At 40.8% G+C, this 27,999-nt stretch overlaps 1 protein-coding gene across 1 annotated transcript in view; it reads right to left on the reverse strand.

Annotated features, from left to right (window-relative positions):
- Positions 1–2,811: 2,811 nt before the first annotated feature.
- The window catches only part of LOC125903625 (inhibitory synaptic factor 2A-like), a 35,135-nt gene continuing 9,947 nt past the window's right edge, over positions 2,812–27,999 (reverse strand). Inside the window, exons 5-8 of the mRNA XM_049600661.1 lie at positions 24,435–25,605; positions 19,961–20,032; positions 4,339–4,803; positions 2,812–4,202 (exon numbers count right to left, since the gene is read on the reverse strand). Coding sequence (XP_049456618.1) covers positions 4,620–4,803; positions 19,961–20,032; positions 24,435–25,600 — 1,422 coding nt within the window. The 5' untranslated portion in view covers positions 25,601–25,605 and the 3' untranslated portion in view covers positions 2,812–4,202; positions 4,339–4,619. The remainder of the gene's footprint in view (positions 4,203–4,338; positions 4,804–19,960; positions 20,033–24,434; positions 25,606–27,999) is intronic.

Below are 27,999 nucleotides of genomic sequence, written 5' to 3' on the forward strand. Positions count from 1 at the left end.
CGACATCATAGTTGAGTGTAGCCAAACTGCCTCAAAACTTTAAACCAAAGAGGACAGTGAAACACCACTTTCCAGCCTGGAAATAAATCAAAATTTTCTTCTACGTAATGTTTTTACTTGACAATAACTACTGCTACATTTTAGAAGCCCATTTCTTTCAGGGGGAAAATGGATAAAAAGTAATGCATAATGAAAATAAAAATACTCAGCATAAGCAGAATGATGAGATCCTAAATCAAAATTATGAGGGAGTACATTTTTTACTCGCTATCTCAAACAAAAACTAACTTTTCCTTCGGCAGAAATGGGCTTCCACCACCGTACAGTCCTTAATATCCCTAAATAAACTGCACTTTACTCTGATATAATACTTAAAATAATCACAATATGATTTTAAAAAGTTACAGTTACAGACACTGCTATAAAAAGGGAGTGTTTCTTTTTATTTATTCTGTTTTTTTTGTGTCCATGAAAAATGTATAATGTGCAAAACCTCAAATCTGTACACCCTTGAATCTTATTTTGAGGTAAATGATTTTAACGTTGTTGTTTTTAATATTTTAAAATACATAAAATTTTTATCAGTTACTATAATAATGTCTGGTCATGTTGTTTTAAAACTATATCTAGTAAGAAAATATGCACTTATAATATGAATGCAATGATAGAAATAATGCCAAATGGAAGAGAAGCATAATATGAATGCAATGATAGAAATAATGCCAAATGGAAGAGAAGCGTTTTTCTAAACTGCATATGATCGATAAACTAATTTGGCTTTTGTAAACAGAAACTGAAAATGGGAACTCCTACGTGCTCGAGAGTAAGAGGCAGATGGCAGAGGAAGCAGATAAATGTAGAGAGAACCATGAGCAGTTGAAAAAAATAGAGGAAGGAAACGTTGTAGGAATAGAGCGATAAAGGACACTGGTAAAATAAAAGCGAAAGAGAATCAGCTGAGGAGAATGAAAGAGACACACACAGTGGGGGTGATCAGGGGAGAGGGATGGATGCGGGATCAGGTCACTTAGTTTGATGGACTGGAACCCCCACTAGCCTCTTGGTCTTGACTTGAAGGTTGCGTCCCTTCTTGCTATTGAGCACTAATCACATTAGAAAAGAGAAGAAGGAGCTCAACCACACTGCTGCTGCTGAGCTCTAGTCGTCGTCCAACTTTGGTTCACTAAAGCACAAAAGATGTAAAATTTGGACTGCTTGACAGTGGGTAAATGCAGCTCTGACTGCACTACACCTAGTCCTGGTGTAGTTGTCTGCTGTCATATAGAGTTGCAAAGTAAAAGGGGGGCTTTGGCTCTGGAAGTATTTTCCCCATCTGTGTCTCAGTTTATACTCTCAATGATATCCTAAATTTTACTTAACATACAATCACAGGGCTCTTCAGGGTAATATAACAATCCAGGTTGTTGTGTGTATACCTACAAAAAGTAATGCACAAGAATATAATCATGAGCCAGTAATTCATATATAACCCACATAATCAGTAAGGCTGCAATCACATGACCAATGTGCTGACAGGAGTAAAGAAGGAAGTAGTAAAAAGAGCTAAAGTCTGCATAAAGCTGCAGGTTGGGGTCGTGGATTAGTCATGCACTGTTCATACTTTTCCCAGAAAAGTAACGCACCAAAATTCGTATATATCTCACATAATTATGAGGCAGTAATTTGTGCGTAACCCACGTATTTTCAAGGGCAGCAATCACGTGACCAATGCAATGATGGGAGTAAAGACAGAAACAGTCCTGTGTTGTCCCTGTAAAAAGGAAAGCTGAGGTGGTTAATAGGTCACAAACTTCAGGACTTCTCCTGGGACTCTCCCCGAAATACCAAAGTTTGAAACTGTGTGAGCTTTGTTTGACCTTTAAGTCATTTTAAGGTATTTCGTTACCATGTTTCGTTACCATGTTTCTTTTTCTAAAACTACCTACAGTGACTTTACTTGCCTAAACCTAACCTCCATTATTTATGTAAACTTCACGTTAAGTACATAACATTATCTTAAGTATGTAACACCATTTGCCGAGGTGCTGATTCGTAGGACACATACAAACCGTATGAGGACACATTCAACAAACACAGGACTTTCCCCAAGGGACTGGTGTGTGTGTCCTGTGTGAAACTAAGTGAACTTTGACTTATTTGAAGGAACATTATTACCATGTTTCTTCTTCCAAACCCAACCAACGTAACTTAGCGTTAAGTAACTTATATATATATAATTGTACATAACGTGACAATGCCCACTAATTCTAATAATACAAGCCGACATATAAGGATACGTGAAAAGATCATGTAAGTTTATGCTATGGCCACCGGTTACACTTATTTCAACTTTGTTTTCCTGATATCATGCTTTATTCATCCTTTTAGCATGGACAAGGCTCTAAATACCACAGTACCTATATGAGTCTTAGCCACTATTGCTATGGAAAGGAGTCTAGTCGAAGCACCAACCATAGACGAAGAAATTCAAAATACAGTTGCCAACAAAGTTCAGTGTTATAGTTGCAAAACTCAACCAAAATTGATGCAAAACTTGGTTTTCTCAATGGCGCAGGTTAAGGAATTTTAAAATAGATGAGTGGATGTTTCTTACTAAAATGCACCTTTGGAGTCGTAGTTACCTAAATTAAAAGATTAATTAACTTTAAGCAGATATTTTCTAACATACTTATTTCTTGACTTGAAGATCAACCATAGAGGGACTCCAACTGCGACCTACATAAGATTGTTCATGGGGAAAATAAATGTGCGCCCAAAACACCTCCTCTTACTTCGCAACTCCATTGCCTCTAGCTTTCAGTCGACATAGGAGCACACCGAATCACCTTCAGTTGAAAATGTTTTAATTGTGATGTAGAAACAGTAGAAAAATGCATAATATTGCACATCACTAAATTGCACTTTCTCAGAGTACAGATCTTTGCATGGAAAATGGTGACCTGAATAACGTAATCTGCTGTGTCGTCTAATGATGGGAGGCGAGTCTTCCTGACATTTCTCAGACATATAACAGTACCATAATCTACATAAGAGCTGCTGTTATAAAATTACTTTAAGACTTCAGTAAATACCTGCTTTGGAACAGCGTGCAAGTTCAGTCAGTGTCACTGCTACATCATCAGTGTTTGTTTTTGTACTTAACCAAAGCTGGTGGCTACAAGTCTTCTCTGCTGTAAGATTGCTACCATACTCCATTAGCACTGCACGTATATAGCCCTTCTACTCTTGCAAGTTCAGTGCACAGTTGTTTGTGTGGGTTGGTAAACAGATGTTTGGTGTTCTGTAAGTGGTTTCATTTTACAAGATGGAACTTGCAGTTGAACGGCAAGATAAATTAATATTACAAAACAACACTTCAAGTGTCAGCTAACTGGGCATGAAACAAATTACTTAGAAGTAGACTCGGTTCAAGACTTCACATGAGAGCTTTGCTGTGACACAAGGAGTGACTGAGAGGCAAGGCAAACTCTTAACGGACTCAAAGAGAAATGTCAAAATAGCCTTTACTTCTTCTTGGAAATTCAAAAGAAAAAAAAAACACGTTTTAAGTTATCATAGAAAATATTATGCCTCAGAAGTAGTCAAACATTATATATGTTGTTAAAAATATCTGACCTAACCCAGAAGACGTCTGCATTTTCAACAATTGTACCTGCTTCAAGAGGAGGAGCCCCGAACATTTGTTTTTAAAATTTCATTTCACAGTACTTTGCTAAAAAGATGCAGATATTCTAAAATATAAATTCTGAACATTATGTGTCAGTGTAGCCAACAGAAAAACACAGGATGACTGAGGCAAAGTTGGCTGGCTAGTAGGTTGGTTGCACAGTGAGCTAAATGGAGAGAAGGATAGTGAGAAAGACAGAAAGAGATAAAGAGACACAAAGAGAGGAAGGAGACAGGTGTTATTAACAAAGGCAGGCAGACGTTCAGTCGGACAGACAATCTGGGCAGGATGTTAACAGATAAGGAGGAAGAGGAGAGAATAGACGGGGGTTATAAGAACAGCGCTGACACACTGCCATGTACTGTACTGTGTTTCAGTCTTTTACGCGTGTTCCTCTCAATAGTCAAATGTTTGTGCTTTGCCGGAGGTGGGGCTGATGTCCATTCAAAGACTATAGCTTCACTCATAAAAGGCCCTCCACATGGCACCTCCTCTTGTTGCCAAGCAATATGCTCTGTGGGGAAAAAACCAAAAGTGCATTGCATTGGAGAAGGCAATAAAAAGACGTAAATATAAAGTGAGAGGTGCCAGAGTATAAATAACATCCATCTTTACACAGCTTAGAAACAAAAACGTATCCCAAAGCTCACCTAGATTTTGCAGGTGTGTGTCCATCCTCTTCAGCGAAACATGCCAGAAAAAGGTTTGACAGAATTTAAAATGTTTCTTTTATTTTTTTTTTTGTCTCTGCTGTCCCCCGGCTGACTTAATGTGCAGTCTCAACTCAGAACCCCAAATGAACCGGTTTCTGCCGTTATCCATCCTCATATGTTGATTACTCCCTCTGAATATTCCCTCATCCATTTCGAGATTAACGGGGGTATTAATGTGCCCAACAAAAAGGCTGTTTCCAAAAGCCTTCATGTTTTATTCAAAGGAACCAGAGTTTCCAACGAGCATGCTTTTTGGACTCTGTCTTGGACTTGCGTTTTGGGGTGGAGGTGAACACTTCATTGGAGTAAGGCAGAGCGGGGCATTGTTGGCTGTCCAGGGGGCAAAGTCTCTTTATCAGGGGCTGTAGCTTGTCCTCCTGCAGCTTGAAGTCCAGCTCAACACTGCAACACAAGCATAAGTGGGAGAGTTTCAGAAAAGTATTCAGTTCAGTGTTGTGCAGCACAAACAAGGATTTAATTGTAGATATCTTGATTGACAGTAAAATCAAGTGCATTCATCTGTCTTCAAAGTTAGCCATTTATCTTTTGGATGACTATAACATTTATGACTCAGTTATTTTTTTTTTATATTAGTAATCCACTGATGTCCAGATGGAGGCTGGGAGGGAGGCAAACAGTTCAAATGCACTGACAGACACCCTGGCAGCACATATCTCTTGCGGCACATATCCACATTTCAGAGACTCCTCCGAGTAATAGAGTTCCTTTGCATCATCTCTGTATTTTTTATGCATGCAGTCAAAGGGCTTTTCCTGCATAGATTATATTTGTATCAAAAAAAAAAAAATAAATAAATAAATAAAAAAGAGCCAGAATGTGGGTTGCTCCTGACATCAGACTTCCACATCCGCCAGTATAATCCCAGGCTGGTCATCGTCTGATTTTGTTCCGGCACCATAGTTGAACTCTCTCTCCGATTAAATCTCTCAGGCCTGGGAGAAATGTGGGGCTTAATCCCATCCAAATGAAACCATTGAGAGGCCAAGCAGGCCCTGATTAACTGCCTGTATTCAAGCAAGGGATAAATGCATTATTATACACCATCTCCTTTCACTTTATTGCTATTGATTTGTAGTGCTCTGTTAATGTATTTATTCCTGGGGTATGCAATAAATTCTGAAAGCATCCGAGTGGAAATAAAAGAGAATGAATCATCTGCTATGTGCCTGCCAAAGTGACACTTCTCAACAAACCGTACCTGATAATAAAACGTTCTGTTGCATTTTGGTTTGGGGCATTTTTGATTCATCCTCGTTTTATTATTTTTTTTTCCTCATCGCCGGCATTACTTAACGCGCCGCATTTTAAAAGCACAGGACTTACAAAGCTTATTCCTGTCATTCAAAGTCTGGAGGATTAAAGGTGGAAGGGAGAACTAAAGCTGCTGAAAGAGATGACATCTGACACGCCAAGGTCAAACATGTACTCCTCTCCTCATCTGCGGGCACACAAATAGACGTTAAGGTACAAAGCTGGGCCTGATAGGGTAACAGCTTTGATGGGCAGTGTAATTAGTTGGCTGAAGGATATGCTATACTCAAAGTGACATAATGAATCCTGGGAACTGTCCTCACCCTCAAGATAAGTGTCGATTGAGAACAGAGCTCTATTAAAGCCTTCAGGGGAGAAACTGGATCGAGGGCCGGATAGAAATTTGGCAGGTTTGGGCTTCCAATGAATCAATACGCTGGATTAAAGGAGCAGTCTGTAAGATTTAGGGGGATTTAGTGGCATCTAGTGGTGAGGATTGCAGACTGCAACCAGCTGAAACATCTCCTGATTAGAATTCCATCAGTGTTCAGGAGGTTTTTATAGGGGGCCGAATAAAGCAGTTTTATGTTAAAAACTTAGTGCTTGTCCAGTGCTGTTCAACACATCGGAGACGGGCTGCTAGCCCAGCACCTGCTAGTGTGTGCTCATCTGTTTCCCCTGATAACATAGGATCCAGATATTAAGGACATCTTAATCATGAGGCGAACTATTTGCAGAGGTCCCTTCCTTTCCAAAACAAACAGACCTTGTGATTTAAACAGCTTAAAACACAAAATAAAGCAGTTTCATGTCAAAAAATTAGCATGTTCTGACACTGGTCTTCGCGAAGGGGCTGCTAATTACCGTGGCCGATGCAAAAATGTGAATAGCCCTATCTAGAGCCAATGTTTAGTTTGGCAGTGCAACATGGCAGAGTCCATGGACAAGGACCTGCTCCCTATGTAGATATAAATGGCTCATTCTAGGGTAAAGAAAGCACAACAATTCTTATTTTCAGGTGATTATACACTAAAAAACATACTTATCATATTATTTTTCATTTCTGTTAGTATATCTTAGTATAGTCTCTATATACAGACTCTACATTCAGTGAATGTAGAGTCTATAGGCAAACCCCGGAGATCTTGCCTCCGGAAGAAGAGCGGAAGAGCCCTGGTTTTCAGTGCTAGGCTGTTTGTAGTCCGCGTGATATTGACCAATCACGTTTGAGCTGGCTGCAGTTGTTGCCAGGTTAAACAGTTTGTGCAGTGAACTAACGAGGCGGAACATAATTGGCGTCACTGCAAACTCTGAATCCATCCCAATGGTTCAGCTTATCTACTTATGTATAAACGGATGTCCGAAACGGAAATTTGCCTCCTCCGCCCAAATCAAACCGGAATGCCAAAAAATCAGGGGTCTGGCCCCAGAGGCTGTATCACCGTCTGCCGGAAGTCAGACGCTGAATACAGCCGATGGGTTCCGAGAATGATCTTAGTCTAACACACTGGACCTTCAAATGAAAAGCAAATTGAGGATGTACGGGGCCTGCATGGGTCTCAGTTGCTCAAAACTCAACTTCATTATTGGTATAAAAAAGGAATTTTTAAGCATGTTTGCTGTATCAAAACAAAAGCTCTTTTTGCACAGCACTTTGCTCGTTCTTCATTTTCTTATGTGCTTTTTCCTTTTTTCCCCACATTAAATAAAAGCTAACTCTTGCAGGTGCACACTGAATCCTTGACAATCAGTTTTTAGAGTAAACTGAAAGTCTTTATCTTGACAGAACTGCTGTTTCTTACAGTATGAGATGCACTAGTTTTCCATCTCTTATTCATATTATCTATTGTTGAATTTCTTTCAGCTTTTATCTGTATACGATTCTTTTGTTTTATGTAAAATAAAAAGAAACTTTGTGTCTTTTACAGCTGTTTAAAGAATGTTGACTTGACAGAAAGCAGCAGAATCACAGCAGCACAGCACAACACAGAATGGCCTCGGCAGTTATTAAGCAATTAATCACTTGGCAGATCACTGCAATTACTGTACGCTGTGGACAAATGCCTCGGTGGGAAGCCAGAGGCAGCACTGTACGATGCGGGTGGCACTGGGGAGCAGGTGCTTCAGCAAACAAAAAGCCCTATATCTAAGATCATCTCTGTACACAAACAGATTGAAGCGGCTGGAGACAGGGAGGCTTTTCTAGGGCATTCAGCAAAGCAGATTAATCATCTCTTTAGCTATGCAGTGTGAGTAGCTGTTGCTGTGATCAGTGGCGAGCCGTTTGTTTGTCTGTGGTCGTGGTGCGCTGAGCACCATTCAATGATTGTTGCTCCTGGGAGGGATTCTGCTGCTGTGAGATGTCTTTTTAGCACGGCATACTCTATTCATTCAGTAGTGTATACCTGCTCACTGCTATTCTCTGTTCTTCCTGCTGCTGGCACCTTTCAGCGTAAAAAGTCATTTCTCCTCCCGTGATTTCCCCTTTGGCCATTCACAGTTCAAACTCTCCACTTGACAAAATGTGCGGTGCAGGCCCAGTACAGTGTAACATCTACAGAACTACATGACGGGGCATAGTAGACTGAATCACCAGAGACTGACAGTTGTTTCCTCCACCGACAGGCAACAGTTGAAGCAGAAACTTCCCACAGGTTATGTAAATCAGCAGCTGAAACTCTTCCCCTGTCATGTATATCAGATATAAAAGCCATCACTGTTGTCTATTACATAGCTTTCTGCTTCAGAGAAACACAAAGAAAAACCCAATCTCATTAATGAGAACAAAACAGAATAGGCAATCTTGACAATTGTTCACCAAAACAACCACGGCTCTGCCATCTCAGCGTGGGATACAAGTGCTAATTAGCTGCTTGCGTCTCATCATATTGCTTTGCAGTTGCCTTTCCCTGAACTTAACTGTTTTTCAAAGTCATTGTTAGTTCCAAATTGGAAACAACTATATCGTATACTTTGATTCAAATGCTGGTTTTTATTCAACACAGCATGATAGGAATAAAATCCTTTAATGCTGTTATCCGAGCGTGTTTGTTAAACTGGGCTTCCTGCTGCACTCTAGGTTCACTCAGTGGTAGGCCTCATATAATTTGCAAGGGATGCTCTTGTAAATCTCATTTGAACTACACACGCGGCGAAGTACAGCAAGGCAATATGAAGAGCAGAGGGTGGATACAGCGTCGTCATACAGCCTCCATGTTTGAGTTTCTTTTACAGGGTTACCAACTACAACTACTACTTATATTAAAGTAGCTGTTTACAATGTTCAGAGCATATCTATGATAAAGATTCTGGTTCAGCTTGTCTGCACACAGTTCACAACATACAAGTGGTGGAGCCAGCAGCTAGCAGCTAACATTGCTAACTCCATAAACAGCTTTATCAACAGCAACAGAGTTGACATACGTAGCTAATAGTGATAACCTGCAGGGGGAACCAGAGGGTGGGTGCACACCTTCAGGACTCACAGGTGCTTGCCTCTGGATCCATCTACCACAACAATAAACAGAGAAGCTCAGATTACAACACACACCAAGGGAACCTGACTCCATCTCTGCTCAGGATGCCATTACTCCTCTGTATCTTCAGCAATGCTGCCATATTAGGGATTTGAATGTGATACAGAGCTCCTTTAAAGTCCTCACTACGAAAAAAAAAGTGATGGAAACATTTTTTCTTTGTGTTTTTAGGTCCTTGGGGCTACACTGACAAAATCAATATATATTTTTAATAGACCCTAGATCGCTTTTTATGGTTGAGATGGCCCTTCGTGGTAATGGTAAAACAGAAAGAAAAAATCCAAATGATAAATCATGTAGTATTATAATGCTGGTATTATGTTAGTACAGTAACAATTTCTTACCATGGAATTTGTTGTATTACCAGTACTAGTATTATTTCCATGACCACTACAGTACTTTATAACATCTCAAAAAATGATGAATGGTGAAAAAAATCATATTGCTATAATTTTTTTCATTAAGTTTATGAAGGATTAACATGAAACTTATGGTTTAACAACAATGAATATTCATCCCTTATTATTTCATGAAAATGTGAATTTATTATCTTAGCATTACTACCTGACCATACCAGGACAATTAAACCATTCGGTTGAGCATGGCTTTAGACAGTAAAAAAAAAAAAATCATACTTTACATTAAACATTAACATTAAAGGTATTATTTAACAACGATGAATGATCAAAAGATTTTTTATTTCTTATCAAATAGTCAATCGGAATTATATTAGCTTAGCTTAGCTTCACTGCCTTTACCATGAAAGGATAAATGAACTGTTTGGTAGACCATGTGTCTAAAAATGTATTTGCCCCTTATTAGATTTTTATTTTTTGTATAAAGTTACGTAAATCTCTTTAGCAAGAGATAAACATGCCTACCTTTGAAATTCCCTCTATACAGGAGTGAGTCTGGAGTGAGTTTTTTTGTTACTAACTTCCTGTAAGGAGGTAAACTGAGAAGGCAAACTATGTGAAGAAACAGCGTCATCTAGTAGATTTTTTAGCATAAGATGCCTAAACTGAATGGTAGAGATAGCTCAGATTGAGTTGAATTCAACACATTTTTCACTAGGATAGTGACTCAAAATGTGCTTTACCCAACGGTTGAGTGGGACGTTCAAGGGTTTTAATGATTAAGAAAAACTTCCCCTATCAGTATCTAGCCAAGCAGATCATAGTTTTACTTATCTAAGCCTCCTAGCTTTATCTCAGTACAATGATGGTGAATAGAAAGCTAAAAAATCTAAACAATAATGTGCCTTTCCAGAAACAATGTCCTGTTTAAAGCTGCATGAATGCGTCAGATAAAAATAGGTGACGCCAAAAGTGTGGCCAGAGGGCTAGTTGATAGTTTGCTGTGAACTGGTGAGCTAATGGTTAACATCCTAGCAAGCTAGAAGCATGGTAGCACCAGCAAAGTCCCAATAAGGTTTCCCATATACAATGTTACATGAGCATATAGAGCACTTCTACTGTTTGGATGGGCATGAATCTCTGCTGGAAACATCATTAGTGCAAAAGATCAAGAACTCTGTTTACAAATAATTGGTTCTTTGATCAAAAGTAAAAGATACAAACTTCTGTACATAAAAGCTTTAAGGTGGATGTTAACGCTGACTCCCAAGGTGCAATAGGAGAAGAAACATACAATCACCATTTTTAAAATCTGCCACTAACAGTGGGTTGAAGCTAAAGACTAGAGTGTGGAGAAACCTGAAAACCCAATCTGCAGTTTAAATCTATTCACTTTAAACTTCAGAGTCAGTAGTGGGTGAATGCAGCCATTATGGGGATGTTCTTTATTCTCCTCTGTAATGATGAAGCATTTTGAATTTGCTACCACTCTGATTCATGCCCCTGACTTTCCTCTTCTCCATGACAACGGCGGCCGAACCTCATGAGTATTTTGATATTTGGACCTGTCCACCATGCCAAATTTATGGACAAAACATCATTTGTCAGAGACAAAGCTGAAATCATTTGAAAGGGGCGTTTTGCTAGATGGGTGAAGGGACCCTTTAAGGGATCCCTTTTGTCTCCTGATATGAAGGACAGTAAGTTACTCCCCTAATTTATCGTCCATATATTCAGCCTCTGCCTCCCTCTCTGCCATATGTATGCCCTATTTGTTGCAGTGATGTATGAGATGCTGCAGTGTACCCAGGCTGGGTGGAGACTGCCAGGGGAGAACCAAAGTCTGGATAAGACCCATAGATTCACTACCTGAGCTCAGCAAACTGCTCGATTCCTGAATTTATCGGAGCTACTGGAGATGCTGGACTGCTCTGAAATTAAGGGCTGCATCTCAGGGGCCGCTAATCTTGGTTACAGTTGGTATACACAGTTGCTGTCTAACTCTGAGGGGTCACTTCTGGTCCCAACTTGCTTTTCTTGGTTTTAATTTTCCTCGTTGTACTCAGGCCTCCACATCATGGTGTCACACAGAGTGGTTTGTCCAGGAGTCTAAATCACCGTATGAGTACATTATTATAATAACAGGGATGCTGGTGATGAGGTGTGGTCATTGTATGTGACATTAAAAAGTACATCTGAAAATATGAGCAGAGATTAACAAATAAATGCTTTTATTTATTCTCTCTGAAAACACTATTCAGTCAGTCTAGGAAGATTTGTGCAGCCGAGGAATATTAAATAGGACTATTTGCAGAATTTAAGATATTTATGACAATTGCCTTGGCAGAGATAGATAGGACTGTGATGGAGCACTACCCCGCTTGCCAACTAAGACTCTATTCCATGACTTAAAAACCAATTGGGTGGTTTGAAATAAACAACATTCAACGATACAGAGCGCAGATGAAATGATAATCTTCCACTTTATTAGTGCTCCACAGAGTGCGTCTTCAATGTGATTTTATTACCACACCACATGCTTTGGTTTAGTGGCGACAGACTGAGGGCACTTCTTTTGCCATCAGAAATTGTTCAGAGTTTGTTAATTAAGCCAAGCTGCTCCGCCGACATATAGAGTTGGCACAAGATAAGATCAGCGAGGCGAAAAAAAGAGAAACTCAGCTATAGGCTTTGGGACTTTTCTCTGTTCCTCTACACAGAGGGCTCATTGCTTCAGTCTTACAAATTATGTTGCTGTTAGTTACAACTATAATGTTAGTTAGATGAAACCCAAATGCACTCTGTTGCCCAGTTTTTCTGCTGCACGACATAAGTAAACAATAGGTCAAAATCAATTGACACAAATAATACCCATCATGGGCTTACATGACCATTTATTCACATAGTTATAAATATTTTTACAGATCCACTCTGCTTAAAGCCTCAAACTGAAAACCACACTTACTTACAGTAATGGCTGAACCCATGAAAACAAATCAAAGAAAAGGCCTGTCTGATCGATAGGGACACAAATAAACACACAGGCACACTGCAGTATTTTGGCTGTAAAATAAGAGACAGAGCCTCCTTCAGTAAGAAACTTCAGAGAATAACCATGTGTTTAAAAAATGAAAGAAGACTTCTTTGTTACAGAAAACATTTTGATGTAGCCCCACACTCTATTCTTTGTCATATTAAAAGTATACTGTGCAGGATTGTCATTAAGTGTTTGTAAGCATGTAAGAAGTAAAAGCCAACCCCAGTTTCATTCTCGTGTGCTGTTTCGCCTTGCAATATTTGCTTTTTTGTTTTTTTGGTTGTTTGTTTCTTTGGCACTGGGTCTGGCAGCTGGTCGCTACCTTTTAATAAAGTCCTGAGCTCGCCTAAGAGTTGTGGAGGTACATGCTCATAAACGTCCCGAGCACAGAAAATAAGGAGAAAATGAGAAAATAAAAGCAGAGGGCAGAGTCTCTGCAGAAAATATCTCCACCACAAAGCTCTACTGGGTCATAAGTGATGATTGAGAGGGACTATTTCTTTGTGTCTTGGGAAATCCTGTAAAACATGTCTTTAATTATTTGTGATTTTTGCATGATACATAGAAGTTACGATCATGTAGAAATTCCAAAGATTATAATCATAGCATAGCGTTAGTTCAGGCAGGACACGATGTCAAGCTCAGTTCACATCCCAGCTACATTAGCTGATCTCAAAAAGCCAATCAACTGATGGAGCATCTGATTGATGGAGGGGAGTCAGCTGATAGATCACATGATTCTTTTCCAATTGGCAAATCTCATTCAGGGCACCCTATTTAAGCTGCTCTGGCCTGCCTACTGTTGCTGCTTCCTCTGCAAGCCACTTTACAACCTGCCTCTACCCCAGCTCCTCCTTTTCATGCTACGTCTGACTTATCAATATCATTTCTGGGGGGGGGGGGGGGGTGTCTTTGCTGCTGCTCTCCCTGCCTTAGGCTTTCCGAGCAGGCACATGGAAGGGCAGAAAGGTTTGCTCCCTCTGAGTCAGCCTTTCCTCATTTGCACATGGAAGGGCAGAGAGGTGTGCTCTCTCTGAGTCAGGTTTTCCTCATTTGCACATGGAAGGGCAGAGAGGTGTGCTCTCTCCCCCTGTCTCAGGCTTTCCTCATTTGCACATGAAAGGGCAGAGAGGTGTGCTCTCTCTGAGTCAGGCTTTCCTCATTTGCACATGGAAGGGCAGACAGTTGTGCTCTCTCCGTCTCAAGCTTTCCACACAGGCGAGTGGAGGAGGCTTTCTGTGTAGGCCCAAGGAAAAGCAGAGGGGCCCCAGAACAGAGCCATACCGCCAACTATAATACTGCAAAAGGAAATAAAGTTTTCTTTGACAAAAGTGTTCCTGACTGAACTGTGAAAGTTGTCACACAATTTGTCAGAGACATATAGGACATTCTTTTCCTGTCACTAATCTTGGCCTTATTTACTTTAATATCTTAAGGAGCAGCATGAACAGCTGCGTGTAGGAACAGGTTGAAGGTGAACAGCTTTATTCTATTTGAGTGAATTCCATCTGTTTTAAAAAAGATCATTAAACACACAAGAGTCTTCACAGATCGGTGGGCGGACAAGATTTGAAGGATCTTTTTAATCAGGTCAGACACCAGGTCATCAGGAAAGCAACAGGCCTTAAAATTCTTCCCCCTGACGCCTGTCTGTCTCTGAGGATAGAATCAGATTTAGGTCCAATAAGTTGCCGTTGCTGAGATGTAGTATATTACCACAGAGTGTTGAGTCAGTTTTTCAGCTCTTGCTGAGTAGTGGTGATCTCCCTTTTTTGCCTTCGGTTGTTGAATCTTATTCTTTGATGGTGACTCAGGCTCATTCTGTAGAGGCTTAAATCTGTTTTCCAGTTTTATTGACTACATTCCGCAGCTGCTCTCTGTTTTGCACTGGTGAGAGTAGCAGGCACTCTGCAGCACTCTGTCTCTGTTATCCCACTGTGGTTTTGGAGAAATATTGATGGAGGAAAGCCTTTTGCTTATATTTTTTTGCTTCGACTTAGACCAACATCAGACCAAAGCTCAGGAGAGAAACATGAAATAATGTTTAGTCTTGCTCCAGCAGCACATGTCTGGGTCAGCTGGGGGGTTCATAACCAGTAGGTCTTGATTAGTGTGCAACCCAGATTCAATGTGAGGTGCATTGCGATGTTAAGATCGTCCACTTTCCACCTTTTTCTCCTGAGTCTTGCTTGTGTTCCAAGTTAACATGATAAATACCACCTGTTCTTGAGTCTTCGTCATATAATCATAATTATAATTGAGGATCTTCAGGTCTAGAGTTTAAAAGCTAAAAACTGTTGCAGCGTCAATGGTATTAGAGGACCCAAACATGAGAAAATATTACTACAGCTGTCATCTGAACAGAGTCACACATAAAGAATGGTTTGGCATGCCAAAAAGTGTCCTGCTAGAGCAAAGCAGTCCATGACTTAAATGGGAGGCGGTCAAGGGGATGTGACAGTCATGGAGATGGACGAGAGAATACATTTCATTATAGGTGATGTTATAGTGCCAGGTGCAACGGAGGAGGTTCATTAAACCCCGAGGCAGCTGCTGTAGTGCGAGAATATTCCTTTTATATCAAATTAGGTTTTATATTTTCTTTGTTTTAGCAGACTTTAGAATTTAATTTAAATTCATTCAAATGCAGGCATTATAATTTCTGAGTCAAACAAGTTCTCTTCCCTCCGCGGAGGAAGGCAGATTATCTGTACATGACTTGTACGACATGACCTGTCATGCGACACTTGCATGAGAACAAATCTGTGAGGCTCAATGATTTCTCATCCCCCTGTATCTGATATGAAATGGAGATCCTGCTTTCAAGTTCCAATATGGTTTTACAGCACAATCTGGGTCAGCTTGAAACAATGCACCCGTCGAGGGAAAAGAGAGAGGAGGCATCTTGTTGAAAATGTTACATAAAGCAAAAATCCTGGAAAACGTGTCCAGGACAGGGCAGTTTTCCTTCTCGTTGCAGTAAGAAATGTTACAGATATGAGTTCAGAGTATTCTAGGTCTTGTAAATGAATGAAATCTATCCAAAATAGTCCAAAAGGACAGCAGAGTAAGACTAGACAACTCTTATTGTATTGCTGTCTCTATTACAGTGCAGTACATTATGTTAAAAAAGAGAAGCAAAAGTTGGGAGGAAGATCCCTTTACTGCAGCAAACTTTCATTTTCAGAGAGTATGCAAAGTTTCCATCTATAATTTGTGATTTTGTTTTTAAGCTACTTTCACTCTGACCCATGTGGAAACAACCCAGGAGTCCCACTGTGCAGAGTGAATCATCTGCAGTGTATTTCCCAAACAGCTGTCTGTTTCCTGTTTCAGAGAACAAGGTAACAAGCGGGTTCAGTGGAAGAGGCTTTTGGACTGAAGTGACAAATGACACGAGGTTACAGCTTAAGTGGATTTCCCACCTGCTTCCGAGTCATTTCTTTTTTTTGTCTTAGCCAAGAACATATCAGAACACTTACACCACACGAATCCGCTGTGTGTTTTGACAGAAATACTGTGTCTCTTAAAAATAACAAAAAGAAAGAATCCAGAGAGCTCCAGCCTTTGTTTCTAAAAAACACCCTGACACGTTTTATGGGACGTGATAAAACTGTAGGTCCTCATATTGTCCGCGACAGGGTCAACTGTATTTCCTATCCTATCTCATTCACTTCCCACTGCTGTGTGATTACTTATTCATTACTCTGAGGCCACACATCCCCCAGAAACCCTAGGAAATGATATTGGAGGTATTATCTATTTTATCACCCTTTGTAGAAAACATGCTACAGAGCAACACCCAATATACTATGTACAGCACTGCCAGTAGCTGCACACTGACTTCTTTGAGTTATTTTTTCCATATCCCTGATGCTTATTTTATAATTCTCCTTATAACATCTTTCTTGCCTTCAGGCTAATTTATGTTCCCTTTACATAGATTTCAAACGCTGTAAATGGCACTGCCCACATACTTCTATGTATCCTTTTTGCTGGCAAAGATACCTTCACATGATGGCACTAGAGAGCAGATTGAAATGCTTCTGACAACAACAAACAAGGCAACGAAGCTGGAGGAGGTTGTCATAGGAAAGGAGGCAGCGTTGTATTTGTGGTGATCTGTGAAGCCATTAAATGCATCACATCATGTTGACAGACATTTGACCCTTCGCTAAGTCCCGCCCCCAGATGCAGACTGGACAACTTTAACATAGCATCTGGGTCTGACAACAATACAGCTGTGCCCACTGACTGCAATTGTTTCAGATTTCCTTCATTTTCAGGCTGGTTTTGTGGATTTGGAGCTAAATGTTGTGCCTGGGGCACGTCGTGTATTAATGATATTCGTTACCTGGAGAGGCTGGAAAAATATATAAGTTTCTTCCCTGTTCCAAAACCAAAATCAAACCCTGTAAAGTGTAGGGTTAGCTAGCTAGCTACTGAAGATATAGCCTACTGAATGTATACACATGCTGCTTTTGCTTTTTCATGATTATAACAGCAGGGAAACTTTGCTGATATTCAACCAGCTGTGTGTCATCACAGTGTGCGCAGATGAACGTTGTTTGACTTCCCCTGGAGATCCCTGCCCGTCCAATGGTGGAGGTCCGGGTGCTGGCTGTGGCACGGGGGCGAAGCCAAATACTGTCCATCTGCACACACTGTGATGCCACACAGCTGGTTCAATATCAGCAATGTTTCCCTTTACATTCATTGGGTCTTATTCATGAAACGTGAGTAAATCTGTGTGTAGATTTGCACATAAAAGCCTACTCTACTAAAAACCTACTCTGGATTCATGAACGCCGCGGGAAACTCAGATTTGATCGTAAACACGTGTGTATGATCATGAATGCCAATCCATGGTAAAGTGACAGCGCGCTCCCGATAATCAGCAATTAGCATAAATCCCTGCCCATGAATAGCCACTGACCACCATATAAGGAGGTGTAGGTGCATCCTGTCGACCTGTCAGTCATGGCGCAAACAAAGAAAGAGAGTGAAAGAAAAAAGAATTTTTCCGAAGCGGAGATCGAAATAATTTTGGGTGAAGTGGACTTAAGAAAAAACATTTTATTTTCTTCAGTTAGTAGTGGTGTGACGGGTCCATGTCATTGGTTCAACAGCCCATTGGTTCGACATCCCATTAGTCCGACTGTCCGCGGTGCTGAACGGCTCGTGGCGGGAGTATGGTGCACCGCGACCGGCTTGAGGCGGAGCAGGCTCACGGCTTATGTGTTTGTCACTTTCTTTTTCATTTTAACCCACACCATGATCTTTTCCTGACCCTAACCAAGTGGTTTTTGTGCCTAAACCTAACCAGACCTTAACCACAGGGCATCATGATGATTTCGGAACGGACTTAGGAACAATGAGTTTGATATGTTCGGAACAATGGGCTGTTAAACCAATGGGCAGTTCCCGGTGTGACAGGGACAGAAAAAGCGAAGGCCTGGAGGGAGGTAACAGATGCTGTTAATGTTGTCTCCGTGGTACAAAGAACCATGTCAGAGGTGAAGTGTAAATGGTTTGATATGAAACTGGAGGCAAAGAAACGCATAACAGGCCGTAAGGTGAATCAGAAAAAGTCTCACAGAAACTGATTTCCGCTCCGACATCTAAGAGTGGGCTACAATGAGTACCGGGCCATCAAATCACAGCATCCGTGGTGAGAGGACATGAAATTGTGTGCACTTTTACGCACGCGGGTGTAGGTGATCATGGATATTTGATGTGGGAAAGATGTAGCCAGATGTATTGCCTGTTTAAGATACGTGGCTGTCTGTCGTGGCGAGTCATGTGCGCCACTTCACCACCGACCCAGCGAATAACGCTCAGGCGGAACAGATCATTACGCTCAGACGGAACAAGTGCCAAATTACGACCCCGATCACAGGACTCTTGCAGGGTTATGAGCTACGAACTCCCGCTGATTAGCTGAACATGTATCGATCTTTTTTATGAAGTAAAGATCGTGTAGTCCCCAGATGTCGGAACGAGATGAAACGATAACTGCGTTCACCTTATGGCCTATAAGCACACACAAAAAATACAGCGGTCACCAAACAAACAGAAGATTCATTTGTGGGATTTTGAATGAAGTGGGAATGGCCGAAGGCCGAAGAGGCTGTGATCCGGCTGTCCTTACGGATATTTTTATTTTTTATTATCATCATTCACGTGTAGAAAGAACGTGTAATCTATTGAGTCGATTTACATAGACAATTCACAATCATGAACCTAATCTGGATCTTAAACCTGCTAATTGCCAACTGATTTAACTAAATGTGTTATATTTTTAATATTTTTGTCATGTTTAGATTATGTGTTTCAAAGGCATCTGTGTATTGTGTACATAACAGAGCGCAATACGAATTAAAACTGTAATTTCCAATAGTGACAAGCAATATTTATGTGCTTTACTAAATTTACACAAGCACTACGAGTGGTCAGGAGCAGGAGTAGATTTTGTTAGTAGCTACGAAAAGATCGGAGCTACTAAAATATTGATGAATGGGGACACGCACGTAAATTTCCATCTGCGAACAGTTTACACACAAATTCCTTCTGCTCACGTTTCATGAATGAGACCCATTGTCTTGTGTGGCGATCAGCAGTGATGTGGTGGTTCACTTTTACACTGTGATCTGTAGCCTATAGTTCGGCTTTAGCTTATAACTATCTTTGTCTTTTTAACCTGTTGTTGCTGCTGAGTCAGTTTGACATCCTGGATATATCCTTCAAACACAGACTGTAGACCCCTCCGTCTGCTTCTCTCTGGAATCACTGTTTCATTTTTCCAAAAATATGATAATATTTCTTCAGGGAGTGCAGTTAGTTACAGTGTGGGCTCCATGCTTACTCAGACAGCTTGAGGGACCATCACAAAGGGGCGGGGCTTAACAAAAGGTCAGCTGTCTTCAATATATTACCAATTTGTTCTGTTTTGCCATTTTTTTAACATTTCCTCATCATCTCGTTATGCCCTGTGGGTCATGTCCTGCTTGGACTACTCTACAATACCCCCACAATTTTCAGTGGTACCACTCTTTTTTTGCCTGTATCCATATGCTTTTCTGAAAACATTCACAAATGTGAAATGAAATGAATGCAGAATACAGACAGAAGGCTCTGTCCGTGTCCGTATCTAATGTTGAACATTTATGAGCCCTTGGTCAGACCACTGGAAATGCAATACTGATACACACATACATTACCCTATACATTTTCTGCAAAGCAAAGCATCACTGCACCAAACACCTCTAAGCATTCCCCGTCACACTGAACCAAATTATCACACAGAAAACAGCATCTAATGCAGCATTAACGACACACTGGCAGTGAAAAGAGCCCACCTGTAAATGATGCACGCACTGTTTCGACAAGTGTCACAGTTCGCTGTGTCTTGTCCTGTTCGGTAGGTGAGTCTGTGAAAAGAGAGATGAAAAAGATATATGTGATCTCCAGTGACAGGCCTGAGCTTCCATATTTCAACACCTGTGGGCATCAGCTATCAGACAAAATTTGTTCAGCTTGTTTTGTTTTTTTACCTGGTGTTGTTTTTTCCTAACAGTTGAAAATGCAGCAAGGGCTCTGATCCTGTAATTTGCTCAGATTTGGTTAATCAAGTGTGTAGACTTGCTGATTTTACATAACAGGATTATTTTGCTTTGCCACGACAGAGTTTTAAAATGTACTCCGTGTCTGTATCCTACAGGAAATAGGAAATAGGAAGCAAGTAGCAACGCAATGCTGCATGAATCATATGTAATGAAAAATCGATACTTTACATTGGAGGCTATATTGTACATCTTTTTTATTCCTCATGCAACTCAATTTGCCGTGGACATAATGAACATCAAGGATTCGAAAAAAGCAATCAACAAGACAAATTGTATCTGCTCTGTTTATGGCATAGGTACACAGCCCTGAGGGTCTGTTGTCTTTACCGTATAAGAGTTGTAATTTATTATGTTGAAAGACCTCCACAAAGGACATACTTAAGCCATCTCTCCGGGCATGACGGAGGCTTATGCGTCCATATGTCAAAGATGAAACACTAAATATACAATGGTTTTGTTGTATCAGTCCACATCGTCCATATCTGCAGTTTTTCATTCATATTTCTAATGACATAAGCATGCAGCTCCGCATGTTGTTATTTGCGCTATAAGTCACTGCATGCAATGGCAGGCTGCAGTGCTGGGGGACGATGGGAGGGGCTGCGTTAGAGCTGCACATGTAATTGCTTGCTGTCACGGCAGCCGTTCACCCTGTTGGATGACATGTGGAGGGGTTGGACCTCAACTGCTCACCATGACATGAGAGGTGACCTCACTGGGGGAGACAGAACAGCGCGTGGATCGAAAACGCTGATGGGAGCTCAAGGTCAACAAGTTCATCCATCCTGCCCTGTTCCCAAATGAAGTCTCTCTGAACAGCTGTGAGCAAGGACAGTAACTCACTGCACAGACAAGCTCCACACTAGTGCTGTGCTGCTGCCCGGATTTTCATGTACATCCTTGTAATTTAAAGAGCTTCGCTCTAATAATCAAAGGGTATTAACCTAAATTCATAATCACCGCTTGTAAAAACACACACACTTCCTTTCCCCATTCAGGGTAAAATGCTCATGACCCAATATAATGTCACTGCATTAAAAAGCACAGAATGTCACAGAGGATGATTTCATAGATGCTTCATGGGAAAAAAAAATAACTGCACCTCTGAAAGTCGTTCTCTAAGCTGACTGTTTGTTGGCACAGATTCACTGCTGTGTTGTTTGCCCACGTCAGCTGTCCTGGGATATGTCCTGCCCTCGTCATTCCAGTTTTACTGTCCACACCCCCTGCCTACGTGCCTGCTGCTCTTTCTGCCTGAGCACTGCATGGTATTTTGTGTTTTTATTGATATCCCGTGAGCAAAAACTATAATCACATCAGAGCACATTGTCTAACATGACATGCTTTGCTTTGAATATGGGGTAAATACTGTGTGTCGTCCTCTGTTAGACACATTTTCTTATAATATACACACACAACAGACATCATTTTGCGACTAATTGATGCAGCATTGTGACTGGCAAGGGTACACACCCCTATTATTGTGTATAATTGTGTATGCATATCAGTATTATGGCAGTTTTATCAATATAGTATAACCTAGAGTTGGCATGCATCACACATCAAGCTATGCGCTGCTATTATAAAATCTAAGGTCACGCAACAGACTATTCTGTGTGTAACTGTGTTGTTATCTGTCTTGCAACCACTTCAAGACAAAGACCTTGAACACAAAGTTTACATAATGCATACAAGCTGGTCGGGCTTTTCAGATATACTCATTATGCTGTGATTGAGTTAAGAATCTAGAACAGCCATAATATCAACAGTGCCTGACCCGCTTCTGCTTTAGTTTTGGCAAACCTGAAGGGATGTGAAACAGATGATATGTGAATGCGTTGTTTGTAGTTCCTTTTTGCAGGATGTCATTGATAAGTGTGACCTCATCAAAACTTTAGGAGATGTGAAACAGATGACAAGTGTGTGCATTTTAAGTTCCTGTTGTACTTTTTCAGGAAACATTTTTCTTCGTTTTTGTGGTTAGTTCATGGGCATGAAAAATTCAAAACAATGGAGAAGTGGGATATTTTGTAATATATATAATTTCCCATTCAAACAGTATAATGGAGGAAACGCATTGTGCCTATACCTTTGCTGGACCATTACATTACTGACTCTGCATGTACAGTATGCTTAAATCAGTGGCTTACAAAATGACTGGACATCATGTATTTATTCCTGGTGAGAACAGCGAGGCTTTTAGTTGGATTCATCTCAAAGTGCAGCTTTACAGAAGGCTATCTGTCTGTCCACCCATGCAAAAAAAAGAAGAGTATTGGGAACATACTGTGGACGGCAGGCTTTGCATCCTGTAACTGCACCTCTCTAATAATGCTGAAGGAACACAACACGCAGTGAAGGCACTATAGCAGGCTCCGTTTTGCGGAGATGAAAGGCAAAGCGTTATGAGGCTGCACTAATTGGGCCTTTAAAAACCAAGTTCCACAGAGCCACACTGGGGTGCCTTGTTCTCCACTGGATATGGATAAGACTTAAATACAATTTGCTTTGTGTTGCTATGGGTTTTAGAGATGGAGTACATTGATTCTTACAATTGCGATGCTTGTGAGTCTGGCTGCGGACATGGCATGAGGACTTTATGAAGCTTGTTAATGCATTTTCTCCTTTACAGGTACATCTCTCATGAAATATGACACATAAAGAATCACTGGAGGTGCTCTTGCTCTTGCATTAAATTTACAGAGAGAGAGAGAGAGAGAGACAGTGCTAACAGGTATTGTGCTCTGAGTCTGGAGTGTCCCATTAGACCTTGACGGTTGATCATATCACCATTTTTTCTTAGCCATGCTAGAGGTATGGCTCAGTAATTTTCCCACTGTTGCTCTAATGCCATGTGCAGATCAAAGTCTTCACTCTTTCAGCAAAATATCTCAACATCTACTTACTGGACTGGCAGCACATTTTGCTCAGATATCCATGGCTCCCAAAGGGTGAAGCCTGATGTTTCTTCTAGTGTCATCATAAGGTTGACTTTTTAGGGTTTTATTGACATATTTTTAAATATTCAATGACCTGCTGTGAAGTTTGGTACACCAGTCATCTAGTGCAATCATGAAGGTTAAAATTTCTGTTTCAACAATTCAGTGCATGTCCAAATATCTGCAAACTAATGCCACTCCCATTAACCTTGGCTGTGCTTTGTTTTTGGTGCTAATTAGCAAGTGTTAGCATTCTAATATGCTAAACTAAGATAGTAAACATACATGCCAAACAACTTACGTGCTATTTTTGTGGCTCAGGCTATGATTGCAATTACTCACAATGACATTGCGCTAACAATGTTCATTGCCGAAACATCTGAATTGACAGAATAAATCTTGGCATTGTATATTTGCAAACCACAGATACAATACATTTGTAAGTTTCATATGTAGCCAATACATTGAAACTTAATGCTTCGTTGTGTTTCAGTTTTCAAATTTATGTTGTGACATTGCTGTGATTAACATGATTAGCTGGTCAGGGTCAGGATAAGATCGTTTTGGCTTTAGAACATCCGGATTTGTCACCACAACCTTGGATAGACATGTCCGGGACGTCTTCCGAAAAAAATATCTGCTTTTGTTGCCACAAACACTGCTGGTAATGTCAAGCCGCATCGTTAAAAATACCAACTTTCGACACCACAAACACAGCTGGTGTCAAGCAGTGGTTTGCCACTTGGCAGCCATCTCACCTAGGTCTCATGTCACCCACCATCCTCTCCTCCTCCTCCTCATTAGAAACTCTGCTCATAAACAAGCAATCTGAACCACATCACTTCAGAAACGCTGATGTGATTTGTTTGAAATGTACAATGCCAACATTTTCTACTGGAAACTGGGCCGGCTGAAATCTGGGAACCCAGTGATAGAGCTAAAAAGAAATCTGACAGATTGAGAAACACCAGCAGTCAGACATCAGTGCAGCATTTAAACAAACATCACAGGTTAACTTATCTTGAAGAGAAACCTAGGGGATCCTATGAAGTCATTAACAAAAACTGCCCAAAGTAAACATCCATTCTTTGGCGATTCATTGCTTGATAACCAATAAGAGTGATGGCCAAAGCTACGAGACTCAAGACTTGGAATTACCTTTTGTCATAGTTTTTCCTGACAGCACACTGTGACATGTACATCATGTGTCTAATGTGTGTTTGGTTGCATGTATAAAGTCACAGCTCTGTAAAGCTTCCTCTACTCACCCCTCTCTCTGCGCTTCACCTTTCTCCAGCTCCTGAATGACTCCAAGTAGGACCTTGATGGTCTCCTGGCTTGAGCTGATGAGGCTCTCCATGGCCTGCAGCTGTGCTTTGATATCCTTGTCTCCAGATAAGGGCATTATCTGCTGGCTGCTCCCCATGCCTGGGGCTCCTGTGTCTCTTGGAGGAAAGCCCTCGTCCCCCCCAACTGTTTGCTGGAGTTTAGAGGAGGCTGACACATGCCTTGTCCGACACTGCCCTTGTGACTGCACAGAACATTTGGCACTATGGGGAAGTGTCTGTGACTGCTGTTCGTTTAGCTGTGTGCCCTTTTTCCGTTTACAGCTCACAGACGGGCTTCCTAAAGACTCCACCTGTGTCAAAGAGTTCCAAGCGACAGGGCCCGTGCCCTTTGACTTTTCCTGTGAAAACTCTGAGTTAGCCAGCTGGCGCTTTGAGGAAGTGCCAGCGTCCATGTCTTCTTTGGGTAATCCTTTGTGTTTGGTCCTTGTCCCACAAACCTGGTACTCTGTTTCTCTTTTGGAAGGAGGGCTGCTCGGATGGCACTCTTCCGAGAAATGTGAAGAGTCTGGACAAGAGGGTCCATCCACACAGTTGGCACTGGAAAGCAAATCCTCTGTATCACTGCTGTCATCAGTGTGGTGAAGCAATGCCTTTGTCTGGCCCACAATCTTACCCTTGTAATTAGAGGACTCCCCGATAGGTTGTCCATCCTCTCCTCCCGTCTTTATGTCACTCAAAAAACCATTGTTTTGTCCTTTATAATCTTCCACCAAAGCAGTATGTTTAAATGTATGTCCCTTTTTCCTCTCAAAAGGGAAAGTCTTGTATCGCTTAGTGAGGTCCGGCGATGTCTGGACACCTGTACTCTTGGTAACATTTGGAATAGAGCGTCTGGCAGGCATGGTCATGTACTTTCGGTGTGTCACTTTGCAGGAAATGGATCTAGAGCGTTTTCCACGATGCTCATTCTGAGCGTCACAGATATCCTTAAAACGCACTTGTAAGGCCTTGTTTCTCTTCTTCACCTGCTGCTTGCCTGATTCTGGTCCAGACTGTGCATCGAGGCTGTGTGATGGGCCTGTCTCTGAATCGGATTCATCTGAATTTGAGAGAACAACGCATTTGGTGTCCTCTTTGCTCACCATATTTCCTGAAAACGGTAAAAGAGAAAAAAAAGTTACTCTGTTATCATCTGGGGAGGAATTTGATCTGAAATCGCTTCAGTAAGATACTGTAACAAATGATTCTCTTCTCATCTGGGACCATAACTTCACACTCTGGTAACACAATATAAACCTTTATTAAAACACAATCTGTGATCCACAATCCAAATCCAAAATTTACAGCACAGCATTTATTAAAACATGTTGTGAAATGTGCCAAAAGTAAAACACTGAAAACCACACACACACACACACACACAAAGCATATTTCATCTACAAGTCAAACTATCTGGTTATGTATATGAAACACTTGATACAACTGCCCCCCCGTCCCAGCTGAAATAACTGGAGTCCATCAATATTGTCTTAAAGAGGCTGTGGCACACTCGTATTGGTGTCTTGTGAAATCTAAGGCACCCACTGGTGCCAATCCTGTAGGCAGGAAGGGGGCTAAATTCCTCTCCAAAACGAGGCTAAATATTGTCATGGAAACAACTGGCATGGCCTTTTTCAGAGGGGTCTCTTGACCTCCCTCCTAAAGATATCTGAATGAAAATGGGTTCTTTGGATAGCCATTAGTCCCCTAATCTTGAGCAGGCTTGTTCCCAGTAGATCTTTTGTTCCTTACAATCAAAGTACTCCTTCATATAAAAGCTGTATACTTGTCTTTTTAAGAAAAAGGACAACCAATCTATTTGAGGAGCAAGACCTTGCAACATGTGTATACACAGATACATAACACATTAACAGTGTTGAGGAAGCTACATGGAAAACGTAGTGAGCTAAGCTACTAGTTACTCTACATCAAAATTAAGTTTCATTACAATGAATAAGCTACGAAAAATGGCAAAAGTAGTTTGCTACTTGCAAAGCTACTTTTACTTTTTTACCCAATGTCAAAGCAGCAGAATCTCAGAGATCAGAAAAACTGTCAGAAAAACAAATAGGCAGGAAAAAAACAAATTCAGTTCGACTGTTCATTGTAAAATAACAGACTTTATGACATTTTGAACATGTCAACATAACACAACATCATCAGTGGGCCTATTGCCATCTCTCTTTCGCTCTCCTCTTCCTACTTAATGCATTTCTCTGTCTTGGCCTCTTTCAGTCAGTTCTCTGGCTCTGTCAGTAATTAAAAACCAGAATTCCAAAATATATTTTTAAGTCAATAAAACCATTTAATGAAAAGCAATAAAAAATAAAGATCTAAATCTTTTCGGGGGGGCATTTGGACATGAACACATCCTGCAAATAACACGTGACATCAGTATGTCTCTCCTCTCTTTCTTCTTACTACTGTTCTGTGTCTCTCAGCTCTTTTCTTGGCCCTTGTTGTGTCTATTTTTCAAGTGTCCACTGCAAATCCACTAAATATATACAGTCTATGGGCAAGACACATGAGAGACAAATCAAGAAGTGCAATGTAGCCAATCAGAGGCAGAGTAGGGCGGGTCTTGCCAAGAAAAGCCAATAGCAAAGCAGCAGAAATTTGACTCAGAAAGTACTGACGTTACCACCACACTACTGAGAAATGCCGTTAAATAGTTGCTGCCCAATGCAGCACATTAAATCAGGACTGTTGTAGAACTCATAATGCTAACTGTACTGGTATTAGTCTGGGCCCATTAGATAATGAATCGTATCAACTTTAAAATCACAAGCTATAGTATATCAGTATATGATTCCTTAACAATCTATACTGAAAAAGTTTCAACGAGCCTATATACTTCAAGAGCAAAAGCAATTTCCTGACATTAGTTATGACTTTTGGTTTTGGTGTGCCACCTGAAGATTCTCAGTGGCCCCATCTGGCCACCACTACGAAACATTTCTGGGGGCGTCACATATACTTGATGCTTTGTCACACAGATTATTATTTTCCTTACTCTGTATTCTCATTTCAAACGTCTCTTTTAATGACATCCTCAGTGTTGTGTGATAAAAAAAATACAGGACTCTTCCAGATAATATAAGCAGCCTATAGGTTTATGTTACTGCCACCACTTTTATTTACTGTAACTTTTGCAACACATAATTTTAAGCTGTTTTATTGGAAATGCATCACTGGAGCTGTAGTTAATTTCTCATCTGACGTTTTTATGTTACAAAGCTACAAAGTGCCTTCAATTTTTTTTTTTATCAAAGAGGCAGATATTTAATAACACAGTTGTTCAATTTTTTGTTCTGATGATTCAACTTGGCGAGTTGAAAATGAATGGAAGTTTTTTTTTTACTGTGCTAACCCTTCTGCTGCACAGCTCATTGACAACACTTGCAACTGCTAGTTACGTACAGTAGTTTTTCATAAGCAAGCCCGCCTGCCAAAAGTCTGATCATTTGCTCCGGGACACCTTTTTGGAATAATAATTGTGTTTGCG

Source organism: Epinephelus fuscoguttatus, linkage group LG16 (assembly GCF_011397635.1).
Source record: "Epinephelus fuscoguttatus linkage group LG16, E.fuscoguttatus.final_Chr_v1".
Taxonomy (NCBI): Eukaryota; Metazoa; Chordata; class Actinopteri; order Perciformes; family Serranidae; genus Epinephelus; species Epinephelus fuscoguttatus.